The 17,981-nt window shown below is 48.2% G+C and overlaps 1 protein-coding gene across 2 annotated transcripts; it reads left to right on the top strand.

Moving 5' to 3' along the window:
• The first annotated feature begins 1,143 nt into the window (after positions 1–1,143).
• On the top strand, positions 1,144–16,909 carry MGAT2 (alpha-1,6-mannosyl-glycoprotein 2-beta-N-acetylglucosaminyltransferase). 2 transcript variants are annotated; one of them, XM_082242825.1, is made up of 2 exons: positions 1,144–1,297; positions 15,033–16,909. In XM_082242825.1, exon 2 carries the CDS (start codon positions 15,329–15,331, stop codon positions 16,631–16,633), a length of 1,305 nt encoding a protein of 434 aa, XP_082098951.1. In that variant the 5' UTR covers positions 1,144–1,297; positions 15,033–15,328; the 3' UTR covers positions 16,634–16,909. The 2 variants fall into 2 exon arrangements, with proteins under 2 accessions (XP_082098951.1, XP_082098952.1); XM_082242826.1 differs by having other exon boundaries at positions 1,163–1,302.
• Positions 16,910–17,981: the final 1,072 nt, after the last annotated feature.

Below are 17,981 nucleotides of genomic sequence, written 5' to 3' on the forward strand. Positions count from 1 at the left end.
GATTTATTGTTGTTTTGGGGAACTATTGTTGCTGGAGGGCATTTTGTTGGGGGGGGGGGGGCTATTGTTGCAGTGGAGGATTTATTGTTGTTTGGGGGAACTATTGTTGCAGTGGAGGATTTATTGTTGTTTGGGGGAACTATTGTTGCAGTGGAGGATTTATTGTTGCTGTGGGATCTATTGTTGCTGGAGGGCATTTTGTTGGGGGGGGCTATTGTTGCAGTGGAGGATTTATTGATGTTTGGGGGAACTATTGTTGCAGGGGGGCTATTTTTTGTTGGGTGGGTCTATTGTTGCAGGGGAGGATTTATTGAGGGGGGGGGGGGCGATTGTTGCAGGGGATGATTTATTGTTGCTGGGGGGGATCTATTGTTGCTGATTCCAGGGGTTCTATTTTACTGCTTTTCTAGTTATTAACAAACTCTATGCAAATTACCTAGAACCACAACATGATACTTGGTTCTGTATTCTCTAAAAGGTCCGGTGGTGAATTATGGAAGAAGATAGCAGTATATATAATATTTTCTAAATGTTACAATTATATAAACTAATGGATGTGGGGTGGGGGGCTTTTGGTGGGCACATTTTTTTTTGGGGGGGGGGCAGCAATTTATTCTTGGACCCAGGCACTACAATGTCTTGGGTCAGCCCTGAGCCCCCCTCACACTCTGCCTTGTATTACTTTCTTCTCACAGATAAACTGAACCATTCTCTTTGGCATTGCTTTCCTTTTTAGCGCCCTCCTTTAGTAGTCCTGCGCTGCATGCTGTGAAGAAAGTGGGCGGGCATAGTGATACCTGTCTCAAATATGACCTTAGTATTCGCTCGCGAAGCTGTCAGTCGCCTCCTGGCCCGCCCCCTACACGCGATGGTGTCATTCCATTGGTCGGAACAGTTATCTTTTCCTCTTTCTTCAAAGCCTCTTTCCTCATTGGCTGACCCAGAAGCCTTGGCGCCCTTTGATGTCGGCGCTCTCCGTAAAATGTCGTCTCATTGGTTACGCAGACCGTGTCTCCTGTACGGCTTCGGCGTCCTTTTTTATTGGCCGTAGACGCCAGTGGGCTTCTTCAGGGTCATCCAATCACCCATGCCGGTGACCAGCCTAGCTTTATTAACTCTTGCTTGGTTGCGGCGCGGAAGGTGGGAGGTTCCTCAGCCCGCAGCAGAACGTCACGGTTGTGTCAGCGAATGGGAAAGGCGAGGGGGCGGAGCCGGGCAGGACGCTGGGTCAGTGAGCTCGGCGGGGGGGAGAAGAAGGAGCCTCAGACTGACAGAAGAGCGGCAGCCGGAGCTCCAGGTGAGGTGAGCGGTGAGTCTGTGCTGGAAGGGGGAGGGGTTCCCGCCGGGGTGAGGGGTCGGTGTGTTCTCCTGTCATTGGTCAGTGTGAGGGCCTGATAGGGGGGGCTCAGTGTACCGGGGACAGGGCTGGAGTATCATGTCCCATATTGTCACTCTGCATCTCCCCTCCCCCCCATACCCTGAATTATGACTGACAGGAGGAAGGAGAGCAACACTGTGTGACAGAAATCCCTCTGAGGGGTCACAGGAGGAGGTGTCCCCATATGAGGAAGAGAGAATCACAGGAGAGGGGACACCAAGCTCAATGTAATCCCCCCCTCCTCCCAGCTCTGCCTCAGTTACAGAGGAGCCCCCAGCTGTGGCTCAGTGTACAGGGGCCCCCTTGGCTGTGGCTCTGTGTACAGGGGCCCCCTTAGCTGTGGCTCTGTGTACAGGGGCCCCCTTGGCTGTGGCTCTGTGTACAGGGGCCCCCTTAGCTGTGGCTCTGTGTACAGGGGCCCCCCTTGGCTGTGGCTCTGTGTACAGGGGCCCCCCTTGGCTGTGGCTCTGTGTACAGGGGCCCCGGCTAGGTAAGGGGCCCCCAGCTGTGGCTTGCCTAGGAAAGGGGCCCCTTGGTTGCGGCTCAGGCCCTTTAACTCTTCACTTGTAAAGGGGCTCCATCTCTGCCTCACTTTCTATGTATTTTGGTTCTGAGATCTCCAGCATCCTGGACTGTCCAACCTTTCTAATCTATACAGATTGTGACTCTATCTGAAAGAAATCCCCCCCTCCCCCCATGAATTGTGGTGATTGGCCAGTAACATTCCTCCTGTGTTGGGGGGGGGGGGGCTCTGTTCTCTCCTGAGCTCTGTGTATGGAGGAGTAACATAGACACCCCGGAGGAGGGGGGAGCCTTCATTGCCATGGTGCCAATACTACCCTATTATTGTGTTAAAGGGTAGACCCTGCCTCTCTGATAGGAAGCCACCGACACCAATGCAATGAAGGCTCTTCCCCCCCCCACCCCAACACCAATGCAATGAAGGCTCCCCCCCCCCCCACCCCAACACCAATGCAATGAAGGCTCTCCCCCCCCACACCCCAACACCAATGCAATGAAGGCTCTCCCCCCCCCCACCCCAACACCAATGCAATGAAGGCTCCCCCCCCCCCAACACCATGCAATGAAGGCTCTCCCCCCCCACCCCAACACCAATGCAATGAAGGCTCTTCCCCCCCCCCCACCCCAACACCAATGCAATGAAGGCTCTTCCCCCCCCCCCCACCCCAACACCAATGCAATGAAGGCTCTCCCCCCCCCACCCCAACACCAATGCAATGAAGGCTCTTCCCCCCCACCCCAACACCAATGCAATGAAGGCTCTCCCCCCCCCCCCAACACCAATGCAATGAAGGCTCCCCAACACCAGTGCAATGAAGGCTCTCCCCCCCCCACCCCAACACCAATGCAATGAAGGCTCTCCCCCCCACCCCAACACCAATGCAATGAAGGCTCTCCCCCCCCCCCCCACCCCAACACCAATGCAATGAAGGCTCTCCCCCCCCCACCCCAACACCATGCAATGAAGGCTCTCCCCCCCACCCCAACACCAATGCAATGAAGGCTCTCCCCCCCCCCCACCCCAACACCAATGCAATGAAGGCTCTCCCCCCCCCCCCCCAACACCAATGCAATGAAGGCTCCCCAACACCAGTGCAATGAAGGCCCCCCCCCAACACCAATGCAATGAAGGCCCCCCCAACACCAATGCAATGATGGCTCCTCCCCCCCCCCCCCACCCCAACACCAATGCAATGATGGCTCCTCCCCAACACCAATGCAATGATGGCTCCTCCCCAACACCAATGCAATGAAGGCTCCCCCCCCCAACACCAATGCATTGAAGGTTCCCCCCCCCCCACCCAACACCAATGCAATGAAGGCTCTCCCCATTCTCCCAACTGACAACAATGCAATAAAGGCTCTCCCCAAATCAGTGTGAAAGGGGCCTTAGGCTGGCCATACACTATACAATTTTCTTGTTCAACTTTTTCCTTTAGATTTACCAAAACCATGTAATATAGGGTCAAACCTAAACCCTTTCAATTTGTATGCAGTCAGGCAGGCCCATGCACTACATAGTTTAAGGTAAATCTAAAGGAAATTGAATAAGAAAATTGTATAGTGTATGGCCAGCCTTAGTGACACTTTAACCTTACTCAGTGGACTTCTGCAGTTGGGAGGGTGAAGAGTGTGGAGGAGGGGAGTGTACCTTGTTGGGAGGGGGGAATCAGGAAGGATGGTTGCTGTTCCCTAAATGAGCCGTGAACTTGCCCCAAAAAGCAAGTTACCTCTATTTAGTCCATACCCTCCTCCTCCCCATCCAAATGTTAGGAGAGAAAAAAATGTTCTTGCACCCCAATTTCTAGCCTGGTAACCGAGGCATCAGTGACCTCACACAGCCTTCCCATGGGGCCCTGGCAGAGCCCAGGAGTGCATTCTAATGAGGTTTGGGATCTCCAACTTTCCCAGGAGGAGAATAATTGATGTCCCTGGATCCTAAGAGTGTGTACAGTATCTCACAAAAGTGAGTACACCCCTCACATTTGTGTAAATATTTTATTCTATCTTTTCATGTGACATCACTGAAGAAATGAGACTTTGCTACAATGTAAAGTAGTGAGTGTACAGCTTGTATAACAGTGTAAATTTGCTGTCCCCTCAAAATAACTCAACACACAGCCAATAATGTCTAAACCGCTGGCAACAAAAGTGAGTACACCCCTAAGTGAAAACGTCCAAATTGGGCCCAATTAGCCATTTTCCCTCCCCGGTGTCATGTGACTCTTTAGTGTTACAAGGTCTCAGGTGTGAATGGGGAGCAGGTGTGTTAAATTTGGTGTTATCGCTCTCACTCTCTCATACTGGTCACTGGAATTTTAACATGGAACCTCATGGCAAAGAACTGTCTGAGGATCTGAAAAAAAAAAATTGTTGCGCTACATAAAGATGGCCTAGGCCAGTGATGGTGAACTTTGGTACCCCAGATGTTTTAGAACTACATTTCCCATGATGCTCATGAGCTCTACAGTGTACTTGTGCATATTGGGAAATGTACTTCCAAAACATCTGGGGTGCCAAGGTTCGCCATCACTGGCCTAGGCTAGGAGACAATTGCCAAAACCCTGAAGCTGAGCTGCAGCACAGTGGCCAAGACCATACAGCTGTTTAACAGGACAGGATCCACTCAGAACAGGCCTCCTCATGGTCGACCAAAGAAGTTGAGTGCACATGCTCAGCACATATCCAGAGGTTGTCTTTGGGAAATAGAGGTATGAATGCTGCCAGCATTGCTGCAGAGGTTGAAGGGGTGGGGGGTCAGCCTGTCAGTGCTCAGACCGTATGCTGCACACTGCATCAAATTGGTCTGCATGGCTGTCATCCCAGAAGGAAGCCTCTTCTAAAGATGAAGCACAAGAAAGCCCACAAACAGTTTGCTGGAGACAAGCAGACTAAGGACATGGATTACTGGAACCATTTTCTGTGGTCTGATGAGACCAAGATACAATTATTTGGTTCAGATGGTGTCAAGCATGTGAGAAAACAACCAGGTGAGGAGTACAAAGACAAGTGTGTCTTGCCTACAGTCAAGCATGGTGGTGGGAGAGTTATGGTCTGGGGCTGCATGAGTGCTGCCGTCACTGGGGAGCTACAGTTCATTGAGGGAACCATGAATGCCAACATGTACTGTGACATACTGAAGCAGAGCATGATCCCCTCCCTTCAGAGACTGGGCTGCAATATTCCAACATAACGACCCCAAACACACCTCCAAGATGACCACTACCTTACTAAAGAAGCTGAGGGTAAAGGTGATGGACTGGCCAAGCATAGCTCCAGCCCTAAACCCTATTGAGCATCTGGGGGGCTTCCTAAAACAGAAGGTGGAGGAGTGCAAGGTCTCTAACATCCACCAGCTCTGTAATGTCATCATGGAGGAGAGGAAGACGACTCCAGTGGCAACCTGTGAAGCTCTGGTGAACTCTATGCCTAGGAGGGTTAAGGCAGTGCTGGAAAATATTGGTAGCCACAAACCATATTGACACTTTGTTTGGACATTTTCACTTAGGGGTGTACTAACTTTTGTTGCCAGTGGTTCAGACATTATTGGCTGTGTGCGGAGTTATTTTGAGGGGACAGCAAATTTACACTGTTATACAAGCTGTACACTCATTACTTTACATTGTAGCAAAGTGTCATTTCTTCAGTGTTGTCACATGAAAAGATACAAAATATTTACAAATATGTGAGGGGTGTACTCTTGTGAGATACTGTATGTGTGTGTGTAATATATATGTGCATATACTCTCCTTATCCACTCGTGGCGTCTTCCTTTTTGCTTGTGTGGTTTCTTTTTTTTTTTTTTTTTCTTGCACTGTGCAAGCTGTTGGCATCAAAGTCTGCATAATAATTCTAATGTACATTTTAGGTCCGGTTCACACTTATGCGAGTGCGGGAAGGCTGCGAATCCGCAGCCTGTTCCCGCATCGCACACGCACCCCCGGCAGTTCACACTGCCATATGCGATACGCTGGGGGGTGTCAATGTAATCTTAACGACACCCCCAGTTTGATCGCATATCGCAGTGCGATCGTGCAGTTCGCACAGGATCGGATCGCACAAGTGTGAACCGCTGTGCGATCCGATCCTGATGCGGCTTCCAAAAAGGGTCCCTGTGCGTGTTTGGTGCGGCTGCGGTGCGAATTTAGCCATACAAACTGTATGGCTAAACTCGCACCGCACAGCCAATCGCATGTAATGTCGGAGCAGTGCATGCGAAACACGCACGAGTGTGAACAGGGGCTTACAATACAGTGCATCTGCCTTGAACATTGGAAGTAATGGTTGCACCCCTGTCACATGCACTGCCTGGATGATGTTTGCATAGAGCTGGTGGTTTGCATAAAAGCGAGTAAACTTTCTGAATATTGTGCAATGTTGGAGTATTTCCTGCACAGTATTTGTCGGGGTTTTGTGGGTTTTGCTCTGACAAATGTCCCAGTTTCTGCAGGCCCTCCGTGATGTGCACAGGTTCACACTCCTCCAACGGCTTATCCCACTGTGGACCTTCTAGACCTATTTATGGCTCAGTTTAAAAATAATTAGGACACGTTCGTTAAATCTGTTACCTGCAGACTTCATTGCAGAATGGGGAAGAGAAAACGTCAGGCAGTGTAAACATTCTGCACATGAGTTACAGCTGACAGCTTGATAGTTACACGATGTATGAGATCTGTCCAAACTATTTTGGAGCATGGGGCAAACAAAAAGATTTCCAGCATTGTTCGGTCCCTTTGTGTGATCTCCTTGGGTAGGCAATGTCACAGTGACCTGGGGGCAGTGATGACTGATTGCTTCAGAATCTGCCTTGTTGTTGCAACCTTAACACCTTCTTATCCACCCGGCATCTTTTTAACTGGGCTATTGACACCTAGGTGGAGGAGTCTTCCGAATCATGTGACTACTGTGATTGGCCCTGTAGCCTAGGATGACAAGGCACTTCTCTGCTTCACCTCCAAGCTAACGGACTGACTGGAGACTGCAGTGTCCACTGTTAACTTTTTGGTTTGTAGTCTGGAAGTTGAGGAGAGCAGGAGCCAGTAGCATTAGAAGTTAACTGCTGGATGTAATAATTTTACCAAATGTACCGGGGAATGTTAGGTTGTGCTCAATGTGTTCAGCCAAGAAATACTGAGGGTTGAATACTACTTTAAAGCAGATGAGGCGGTGCAGTGCAGGGCTGCATAGGTGTCGTCCCTTCAGTCTTCTGCATCACTGGGTGTCCTTTCAGGAAGATTCCCGAGGAGCGTTGAGAAGGCCAAACCTCAGGGGAAATCACCTATCAGTCCATTCCAAGAGCATCTTCGAACGAGGTTTGGGCTGCTCTGTATTCTCCAATGTCTCACTGGAAGGAATGGGACATCAACCACCTGGGTGCCGCCAACAGAAGGCAGGGGTGAGGGACATGGAAAATGTTTCTGTACAGGCAACAATTTGCCCTACTGTCATCAGGGGGAGGGAGCTGTACTAATGTCTTCTCGGGGCAAGCTTCATGTCTGTCTGTTCTTCAGGATTCACTAGCTTATTAAAACATCTGGAACACGCGAGTTCACACATTGCTGGCTCTTTACTTCCTCAGTTTGGACTGACTGGGTAGTGAATTTCAGGTAAGATCAGATTGAGAGCCAAGAATCTTGTGCAGCTACAATATTTAAAGGGTAACTCCACTTTCGTGGGAAAGAAAAATAGCAACTTAAAAAAAAAAAATAGCTAATACAATTGCAAAACAAGTCAAATTGTAATTCAATTTTATTAACCACTTAAGCCCCGGAGGATTTGGCTGCTCAATGACCAGGCCCTATTTTGCGATTCGGCACTGCGTGACTTTAACGGACAAAAGCGCGGTCATGCAGCGCTGTACCCAAATGAAATTGACGTCCTTTTTTCCCCACAAACCGCTTTCTTTTGGTGATATTTGATCACTTGTGTGATTTGTTTTTGCGGGACTGCAACATTGTGGCGGACAGATTGGACCCCGTACTGACATTTTTGACACTTTTTTAGGGGTACCGGTGACATTACTACAGTAATCAGTGCTATAAATATGCACGGCTACTGTAAAAATGACACTGGCACTGAAGGGATTAACTTTATTGGTGATCAAGGGGTGAAGTGTGTCCCTAGGGGCGTGATTCTAACTGTTAGGGGGTGTGGCTAGTGAAGTAATCAGACATGCGATCCTACATAGCAGGATCACATAGCCTTTGTCATTACTTCAGGGATAATGACAGACGGCTGTGTTTACATCAGCAGTCTGTCTTTCTCCCTCTCCTGTGGGAGATCGTGAGTGGCCCGGCGGCCATCAGAGCCGCTGGTCACACGCGCTGGCTAGGCAGCAAACGAGCGGGCGCGCTCGCCCCCTACAGGCTCGTGGGCGAGCGACGTAGGTGTACGTCGCTTTGCCTGTAGGGGGCTGACTACCGCAGTAAATAGTCGTGTGGCGGTCGGGAAGCAGTTAAAAATTATTTTCCTTTTCAATCTGCAGCTGTCATTTTCTGTAAAATGCAATATTGCTACCTGGAGGCATTCTGTACACAGAATGTGTACTGAACGCCCCCCGGAAATATCATTTCCTGCTGTTTGATTGGCCCAGCAATTTTACCAGAAGTCTGCACTAAGATACAAGTCAGACTTCAGGCATCCTCTGCTACAAAATTGTCATTTTTGGTGAGATGCTCCCAATAGGAAATCATGTCTAAAGGGATGCAGACACTGCCACTTTCCTCATTAGAGTCCTGCAAGTGCAGCGGCTGATTTATAATTATGAAAACACTCCCATACAGATGCAATTTCCACATGGCCACAGACCTACACACAGGGGTTTCTTCAGGATAACAAAAGGTAGGAATCTGCAGCAAAGATTGTTAATATCCTTGCAATGTACAGAGATCACCCAGAGGGGAAAAAAGTTTTCTCAACAAACGTGGTTACTCTTTAAGAGCCCATTCACATTAGCGCGACTGGTCAGCCTGACAAGTCACGGTAGGTTGCGGCGCGGTCCATTGATTAGCAATGTTCTAATAGGAGCGACACAAGTCACTCCGACTTAGAAAAAGGATCCTGTACTACTTTGGGGCGACCTCGGAGCGACTTGCATAGACTTCCATTATGTGAAGTCCCTGCAAGTCGCGCCAAAGTCACGGTGCACGCGACTTCACAGGTCGCCCCCCCCATAGTCGTGTCGCGCTAGTCTGAATTGGCTCTAAATGTTTGCAGGTTGTCTTTAACCTCATCACAGATTACCGGTTATATATTCATCTTGATCTGTACAGAAATGTGATGAAGTCACATAGGGTCCAGTCCTATTGTCTGAGCTGAAAATTACATTAGTGTGTATGTGTGCTGTGACCGTCCATTTCTAAAAAAATTGGGGGTTTTTTTTTTTAGCATTTCTTTTTTCTTTTTTTGGAAAACGGTAATTCTGTGTGAGGTGCTCCTGGTGTTTTTTTACATGTAACCACAGTTTTTACACCATTCAGACAATCAATAAGTTACTGACCACTGCAGGTGCTCACCCCGGCTCGCCACCGAAAATGCCAATGAAGAAGATGGTGGCACGCTGCAGTGAAGTCAAAATCTTAAAAGTTCTTTGTTCCCCTTGCCAGACACAAATACAGGAACATAGTTGACGTGTTTTCACGCAAATCACTCGTGAGTACTCATAACTCTCACAACTACAACATACTTCTACTAAAATGAAAACCTCATTTATTCAATTGTTGTAATATTATATTTAGGACCCCCGCCTCACCCACCTGAATTGTAACCATACAGCTGGATGGGGCTGTACACATGATGCCATCATAGCATTTTTAACTCGGGGTGCAGAGTTTGACAAGTGGCACGACATTCAAAACTCAGCCATTGAGTTCAGTGAGGCTGCATTGTAACTATAAGCCTTGGCTCACAGTTGCACCGTTGTCCTGCAATGCTAATTAATAATAAAAAAAAAAAAACCTGCAGAAGGCAGCTGTAACTCCTGATCACCTATCAGCTGCCTCGGCACTGTCTCTGAAAAGTGATCTACCACAGATCTCTTTTCAGTACTGCAAGTCTAAAAGAAGCCTTATTTGAAGTGATCACTCCTCCTGGAAATGCTAGTTGCCTTGCTTGAGTTCTTTATAAGTCCTGTTAGTGAAGTCAGGACTACTGATCTGCATGCTTGGTATGAGTCAGTGTCTCAGGGAAACTTGTAGTCGTTGGTCTGGTGTGAAATCCCTACAGCTAGCACTACATTTACTTGTTTGTTTTGTAGCGCCGCCTTCATGTAAATGTTTAGTGCGGTTTGTCTCATAAAAGTTGTGTCGTTTGTGGATTGGTGGAGATCAGTGAGATATGGTTTGTATCATAAATAGGATGCACCTGGCATTGTCTGGTGCTTGGTAGAATATTTTGTGACTCATATTTGCAGTGCCAGGTGTAGTATGCCCGGTCTTGTTTTTGATTCTTTTGGCTAAGTTTTATGTGCAATTAGCTGAATATTTTTGGGTGGACAAAATGCTGATCCAGGTTCTCTTCAGTGCAGCCACATCTCTGCTGGAAGAAATCATCCAGCCTGATCTCTGATCCCCACATATTTCATCCATTCTGTAATCCCAGTAAGACTGAGCATCTTCCTAACAAACAGCGTGGGGCCTAAAGCCTGCTACACAGAGGATGAATATCAGCCGCTTCAACAGAAACCCACCGACATTCTGCCTCTGTGTACACCAGCCTGTCTGACAGAAGCCGGCCGACGTTCTGCCTGTGTGTGTACACCAGCCTGTCTGACAGAAGCCGGCCGACGTTCTGCCTGTGTGTATACACCAGCCTGTCTGACAGAAGCCGGCCTACATTCTGCCTGTGTGTACACCAGCCTGTCTGACAGAAGCCGGCCTACATTCTGCCTGTGTGTGTACACCAGCCTGTCTGACAGAAGCTGGCCTACATTCTGCCTGTGTGTGTACACCAGCCTGTCTGACAGAAGCCGGCCTACATTCTGCCTGTGTGTGTACACCAGCCTGTCTGACAGAAGCCGGCCTACATTCTGCCTGTGTGTACACCAGCCTGTCTGACAGGAGCCGGCCTACATTCTGCCTGTGTGTGTACACCAGCCTGTCTGACAGAAGCCGGCTGATATTCTGCCTGTGTGTACACCAGCCTGTCTGACAGAAGCCGGCCTACATTCTGCCTGTGTGTGTACACCAGCCTGTCTGACAGAAGCCGGCTGATATTCTGCCTCTGTGTACACCAGCCTGTCTGACAGGAGCCGGCTGAGGTTCTGCCTGCGTGTACACCAGCCTGTCTGACAGAAGCCGGCCTACATTCTGCCTGTGTGTGTACACCAGCCTGTCTGACAGAAGCCGGCTGATATTCTGCCTCTGTGTACACCAGCCTGTCTGACAGAAGCCGGCCTACATTCTGCCTGTGTGTGTACACCAGCCTGTCTGACAGGCGCCAGGCGAACGGGCATACTGGAAAACAAGAATCTGACCAGCGCTGGCAGCCAACAGCTGAGAGTGCTGACCGGTGTGTGTTCTGGGGGGGCTCTGTCCCCCCTGTCAGAACACAATCGCTCAGCAGGGAGATCTCTGTACTAACATTGGGTAGTTAGTACAGCAACTCCTCCTGAGTGCCTCAGTTGTTGTTGTTTGGTGTGTTTTTTTTTTTTTTTTTTTTTTGCCTGCTGAAACTGATAGGTTGCTAATGCCCGGTACACACTAACGCCAGATGCATGTGATGTGTGTGTGATGTGTGTGTGATGTGTGTGTGTGTGTGTGTGTTGGGGGGGGGGGGGGGTGTATTGCCAATGTCAATTTGTGAAAGTGGTATTGGTATGAGCATTTGGAATGTTGCCAGGCAGCGTAAGAGGGTCATGTCACATAGAAAACCTATAAACTTGTTTATTTTTTATCAGGTAAGTCAAACAAGTGTCTCTTGGGTGGCATGCAGCCTCCTTACTTCTCCTCCTTTTTTCTTTCTTTTTCTGCCAAAGGATTTCAATAAAACCGGCCCCAGTTGTTCTCCAGCTGATAAAGTCCACGTTTCCTTACATCATATTGCAGCAGAATACTTAAAGTGGACTTTCCCCCATTTTGCTTTATATCAGATCATCATACATCTCCGTTGGTGTGAAATCTCATAACACTTTTTCTTTTTTTCAGATTTCTCTGAAAGCAGTGGTGACGTAGCCCAAGTCACTCCCTTGCCCCCAGAAATGTCACCATCGCCTTCAGGGAAATTCTGTGCCTTTACTGCAAGATCTCACAGCATTGTCATCCCATGCATGTGACATGACCTCAAACACCTCCTCTCACGCATGTGCCGTACACACTACAGGCATCCTCCCTTTTTATTTAATTTTTTTTTCCCCCACCACATGCTAGTAGTGTCAGCTTCCCCCCCCCCCCCCCCCCCCTCTCCTCACAAATCCTCCTTCCTTCTTCTTTTTTTTTTTTCCTTTCCAACTTATCTACCGCTCTTCAGAGCACATAACCTGCACAGTAAATCCAGCATGATCTCACTGATTTTCCTATTTGAGTGCCATGAAGCAGGTCCCGTGCCGCCTTCTTGGCCCTTCCTAGCTGGCTGCCTCTTCGAGTGCATTTAGTCAGTTCTGATGACTCACCTGGCCTTCCCCCCCCCCCCCCATCCCAACCTCCGGACTGCCCCATGGCTGCTGTGTGTGTGGATCCTGCATCCCCATGGAGATGTGATCTAAGTATCCCAGGAGGCTGCTGGACCAGTTGCACTTCATTCTGCCCTAGGCTGGAATAGCTGTGGGGGGGGGGCAGGTATAAAGAATAAAAAAAAGTTTAGCTCATCTATGGTGGTGTTGGTTTCCATGTGGATAATGTATTCTGGCCTGTGCAGGAGAAGTTTTTGTATATGTGTCCAGACTTGTTTGTTTTTGCTAACATTGCTGTTTTAGTCTCGGGTCACACTAGGTCGCCCCGACTTCGGGGGCGACCTGTGAAGTCGCGTGCACCGCGACTTGCACGGACTTCATATAATGAATGTCTATGCAAGTCGCCCCGAAGTGGTATAGGACCCTTTTTCTAAGTCGGAGCGACTTGTGTCGCTCCTATTAGAATGGGTCCTGTAGCACTGCATGGACCGCAAATTGTCAGGCTGACAAGTCGCGGTAGTGTGAATGAACACTGAGTGTAGTGCAGGGCTCAACAACTCCTAGGTCCCCATGGCGACCAGAAACTGTGTCCCGGGGCCTGGACCCCCACGGCCCACCCACTTGATCTTCTCCCCCCAATCCCCACACTCAGGGCCTGGATAAGGGGCTGGCGACAGAAGTGTCAGCGGCAGAGAGGATAGAGCCAGGAGGAGGTACGGGTTCTCTATGCTCTCATATACTGTCAGTGGAGCGCTCCTCCATGCAGCAGATTACACAGGATTGTTTTTACATTGGGAGGTATACAGCCAAACCACCCGCCTCCTATCCAAATTTCCTGGAGATGGAATGAGCTTTCTTTGGATGAGATAGGGAACAGGTAATCAAGGTGTGTACCGCCCGATGTAAGAGTGATCTTGTGTAACCTGGAGCGCTGTTATGACCAGAGAGGGGAGAGCACAAAGCCCGTACCTCCTCGCTACTCCTGCAGTTCCCACCTGTAAGATTGGAAGTGGGAGGAGGGTTGATGGGGGGCCTGTTTGTGTTAGGAGGAAGGGAAGGGAGGTGGGGGGTGTTAGAAGGCAGGCTTATGGATGCTTTGTGCTAGTAGGGGTGAATTGGAGATTGGTTGTGCTAAGAGAAGAGAATTTGAGGGGGGGGGGGGGATTTGTACTAGGAGGGGGGTTTAGGGGAGGGTGGATTTCTACTAGATTTATAATGGGAGGGAGGATTTTGGGGAGGGTTAGTGGTGGATTTGGGGGAAGATTTGTGGTGGGATTGGGGATTTGGGGGAGGGTTTGTGGTGGGATTGGGGATTTGGGGAAGGGTTTGTGGTGGGATTGGGGATTTGGGGGAAGGTTTGTGGTGGGATTGGGGATTTGGGGGAGGATTTGTGGTGGGATTGGGGATTTGGGGGAGGGTTTGTGGTGGGATTGGGGATTTGGGGGAAGATTTGTGGTGGGATTGGGGATTTGGGGGAAGATTTGTGGTGGGATTTGGGGGAAGATTTGTGGTGGGATTAGGGATTTGGGGAAGGGTTTGTGGTGGGATTGGGGATTTGTGGGAAGATTTGTGGTGGGATTGGGGATTTGGGGGAGGATTTGTGGTGGGATTGGGGATTTGGGGGAGGGTTTGTGGTGGGATTGGGGATTTGGGGGAGGGTTTGTGGTGGGATTGGGGATTTGGGGGAAGATTTGTGGTGGGATTGGGGATTTGGGGGGGGGATTTGGGGGAGGATTTGTGGTGGGATTGGATTTGGGGGAAGATTTGTGGTGGGATTGGGGATTTGGGGGAGGATTTGTGCTGGGATTGGGGGGGGCGGGAGGGTTTGTGCTGGGATTGGGGATTTGGAGGGGGGTTTGTGGTGGGATTGTGGATTTGGGGGAGGGTTTGTGGTGGGATTGGGGATTTGGGGGAAGATTTGTGGTGGGATTGGGGATTTGGGGGAGGATTTGTGGTGGGATTGGGGATTTGGGGGAGGGTTTGTGGTGGGATTGGGGATTTGGGGGAGGATTTGTGGTGGGATTGGGGATTTGGGGGAGGGTTTGTGGTGGGATTGTGGATTTGGGGGAGGGTTTGTGGTGGGATGGAGGATTTGTTGTGGGATTGGGGATTTGGGGAAGGATTTGTGCTGGAATTGCAGATTTGGGGGGGGAGGATTTGTGCTGGGATTGGGGGGGCGGGAGGGTTTGTGCTGGGAATGGGGATTTGGAGGGGGGGGTTAACTTGGATAAATTTGGAGGAAAACTTGCTAACTTTTTTTTTTTTTTTTTTTTTTTTTGAGCTGGCTCCTAGATTTTAAAGCAAATTTGACAAGCCCTGTTTAGTGTTACTTGGACTGACTGGGTTATCTTATGGTGCTTCGTCGTTGGCAGTTGAATGAGTAGTGAACAGAATGTGTACATAATCACAAAAAACATAAGTCTGTTCTGCTAGATTTTTGCAGTGAGCATGGCATGTTAGGCGTTTCCTGTGCTATTTTCTGTTCTCTCAGGATAACCTTTTTTTCTTTTTTTTTTTTTTTTGCAGGGGAGCTGTGGTGAGCTTATTGAGCAGCGTGTCCTTTTACCAGCAGATGTTGCATGGAGTCTGTTTCCAGTCAGTGATCTGCCTCAGTCAATGTGCGTGAGGCTGGGAGGGAAACAAGATGCTTGCAATCGCCCACTTGGAACTGCCGCTCCTATCCTCATCAGATGGAAGGATGAGTTAGCCAAAGACATTTGTGCATTTAATGCTTCCATCTGGGCTTTGATTTGGATCTCACAGGCAGGCCCTGTGTGCCATTTCAGCTTCCCTCCCTCTGATTGTTGTGGATCATCTATAACATGAGGTGCCGAATATATAAAAAGAAAGTCATCCTCCTGGCTTTAGTGGTGGTAGCCTGCGGCCTGGCGCTGTGGAACAGTGGTAGGCAAAAGAAAAATGACTTTGTCCAAGACTTGGACGTAGAGAAAACACCTGGAAGGGCACATGTGTCCCCGGGGAATAGGAAAATGTCCAATGACTCTTCCCCCGAGAAGATACAGAAAGCCGAGGTGGATAACATGACAATGGTGTACAGATCGGTTGTTTTTCAGCTGAATTTTGACCAAACTATTAAGAACTTGGAAAAAATTACCACCCGGCCACAGGATGATGTGGTTATCGTAGTGCAAGTGCACAATCGACCAGACTATTTAAGATCTCTTTTGCAGTCTTTACGAAAAGCCAAGGGCATTGAGAATGTTCTGTTGATTTTCAGCCACGATTACTGGTCGGCAGAATTAAATCAGATTGTGGCAAGTGTGGATTTCTGTCAAGTGCTCCAAATATTTTTCCCATTTAGCATCCAGTTATATCCCAATGAATTTCCAGGGCACGACCCTAAAGACTGCCCTAGGGACATAGAGAAAAAAGATGCAATTAAGCTTGGTTGCATAAATGCAGAATACCCAGACTCCTTTGGGCATTACCGCGAGGCTAAATTCTCACAAACCAAGCACCACTGGTGGTGGAAGCTGCATTTTGTTTGGGAAAAGGTGAAGGCATTAAAAGAGCACAAGGGTCTGGTCCTTTTCATTGAAGAGGACCACTACCTGTCTCCGGACTTCTACTACACTCTTAAAAAGATGTGGAACAGGAAAAATGAAGAATGCCCAGAGTGTGACGTGTTGACCATTGGGAGCTATGCTCGTCTCCAGACGTTCGCTGAGAAAGGGGACAAAGTGGAGGTGAAAACGTGGAAGTCTACAGAACACAACATGGGGATGGCCATAACCAGAGACACATATCTAAAGCTCATCGAGTGTACAGACACGTTTTGTTCTTACGATGACTACAACTGGGACTGGACCTTGCAGCATTTGACAGTCAATTGTCTTCCCAAGTTCTGGAAGGTCATGGTTCCCGAGGTTCCTAGGATATATCACATCGGGAGTTGTGGGATGCACCATAAGAAATCTTGCAAACCCACCACAGAAAGTGCCAAAATCGAGGCTCTGTTTACAGGCAATCAACCTTACTTATTTCCTGACAACGTAGTGATCAGCCGGAAGTACTCAATGGGTGCTCTGTCCCCGCTGGTGAAGAACGGCGGATGGGGAGACATTAGAGACCACGAATTGTGTAAGAGCTATCGCAGGCTGCAGTAATTTTGGAACCTAAAAACTTTAAACAATCGCATTCTCTTTGCGGAGAGTTCCAGATGAAGGAATTTTCAAAGTTTACGCTCTCATTTCAGTGACTTTTATTTTATTTTTTTTATTTTTTTTTCGTTTTTCGTCCTATAATTGTCCATTTCTATCTGTGTGGAATCTAAGATGAAATTGATTACGGCTCTTTTATTTCTTACTAATTAAAGTCAAAGATGCATCGTATAATACATGTCCTTGGAGGATCCCTTTTCAAAATAAATGAAATTGAAGTTATTTCAGGTTGCTGCTTTTTTTTTTTTTTTTTCCTGTCTTGTAGATTTTAAACCTTTGTTCGATGAGGAATTTGCATATCTGTTCTTTATATATTTGTTGTCCTAATCCGTTGAACAGCTTTTAAACAAAGTTCACTGGTTTTGCCAAGAAAGTACAAAGTACCAAGCGTTTCAGGATGTGCCTGTTTACATTTGCCTTTATGATGTCAGCAGTTCATTGTGGAGTATGTCAATTTTGCACACATTGAGGTTGAACTGGAGAGTGCAAAATCTGGTGCCGGTGTTGCGTGAAAAAACCATACCCATAAAAATTCCATACCCTCCGGTGCACCTACGTCAGCGAACAGCTGAGGAGCTTACTAGTGCGCATGCTCGGAGTATGGAATGTGTGTTATAACGTTACACCGCATCTGCTGTTGCGGCGGTTACATTAAAACCTCTCTGCTCCTACCCCTGTCACTTCCCTCATCTTGCCTACTAAATGTAAAAGCGGATCACGGAGCCAAGATCTCCGTGATTTAGATTTCATACACCCGCCGCCGCTTTTACATTTAGTAGCCAATATCAGGGAAGTGACAGGGGTAGGAGCGGAGATGACTCATGTTGCAGCCGAGCTGTTTTAATGTAACAGCTGAGACGGTGTAACGTTACACACACTACCGTGCAAATTCCATACCCTCCCAGCATGCGCAGTGCTACGCTGCTCAGCTGTTCCATTACGTTTATGACAGGAAGTGGCATGGGTATGGAATTTCCACAAGGTATGCTTTTCTCACGTTACACCGCTCTGAATAGAAACCAATCCATTTCCTTTTTTTTTTTTTTTTTTCATAGCTTAATTGAACAAGCTAAGTTTTTAGAAGCTGATTGGCTAACATGCACAGCTGCACCAAATTTTGCACTACCAGTTTTAGTAAATCAACCTCAGTGCTTTTTGTTTCTTCTTTTTTTTTTTTTTTTTTTTTTTTTTAGCTTGCTGTGAATATACCTAATTTAGAGGTGTGTCCACCCATATATATATATATATATATATATATTTTAGCGTGTACAGGCGTGCACGTAGATTAACCACT

This window comes from Pelophylax lessonae, assembly GCF_965119305.1.
Source record: "Pelophylax lessonae genome assembly, chromosome: 13".
Taxonomy (NCBI): Eukaryota; Metazoa; Chordata; class Amphibia; order Anura; family Ranidae; genus Pelophylax; species Pelophylax lessonae.

Bases quoted from the DNA above. Each gene is read 5' to 3' on its own strand.
- MGAT2 (XM_082242825.1), top strand. From the start codon at position 15,329: ATGAGGTGCCGAATATATAAAAAGAAAGTCATCCTCCTGGCTTTAGTG.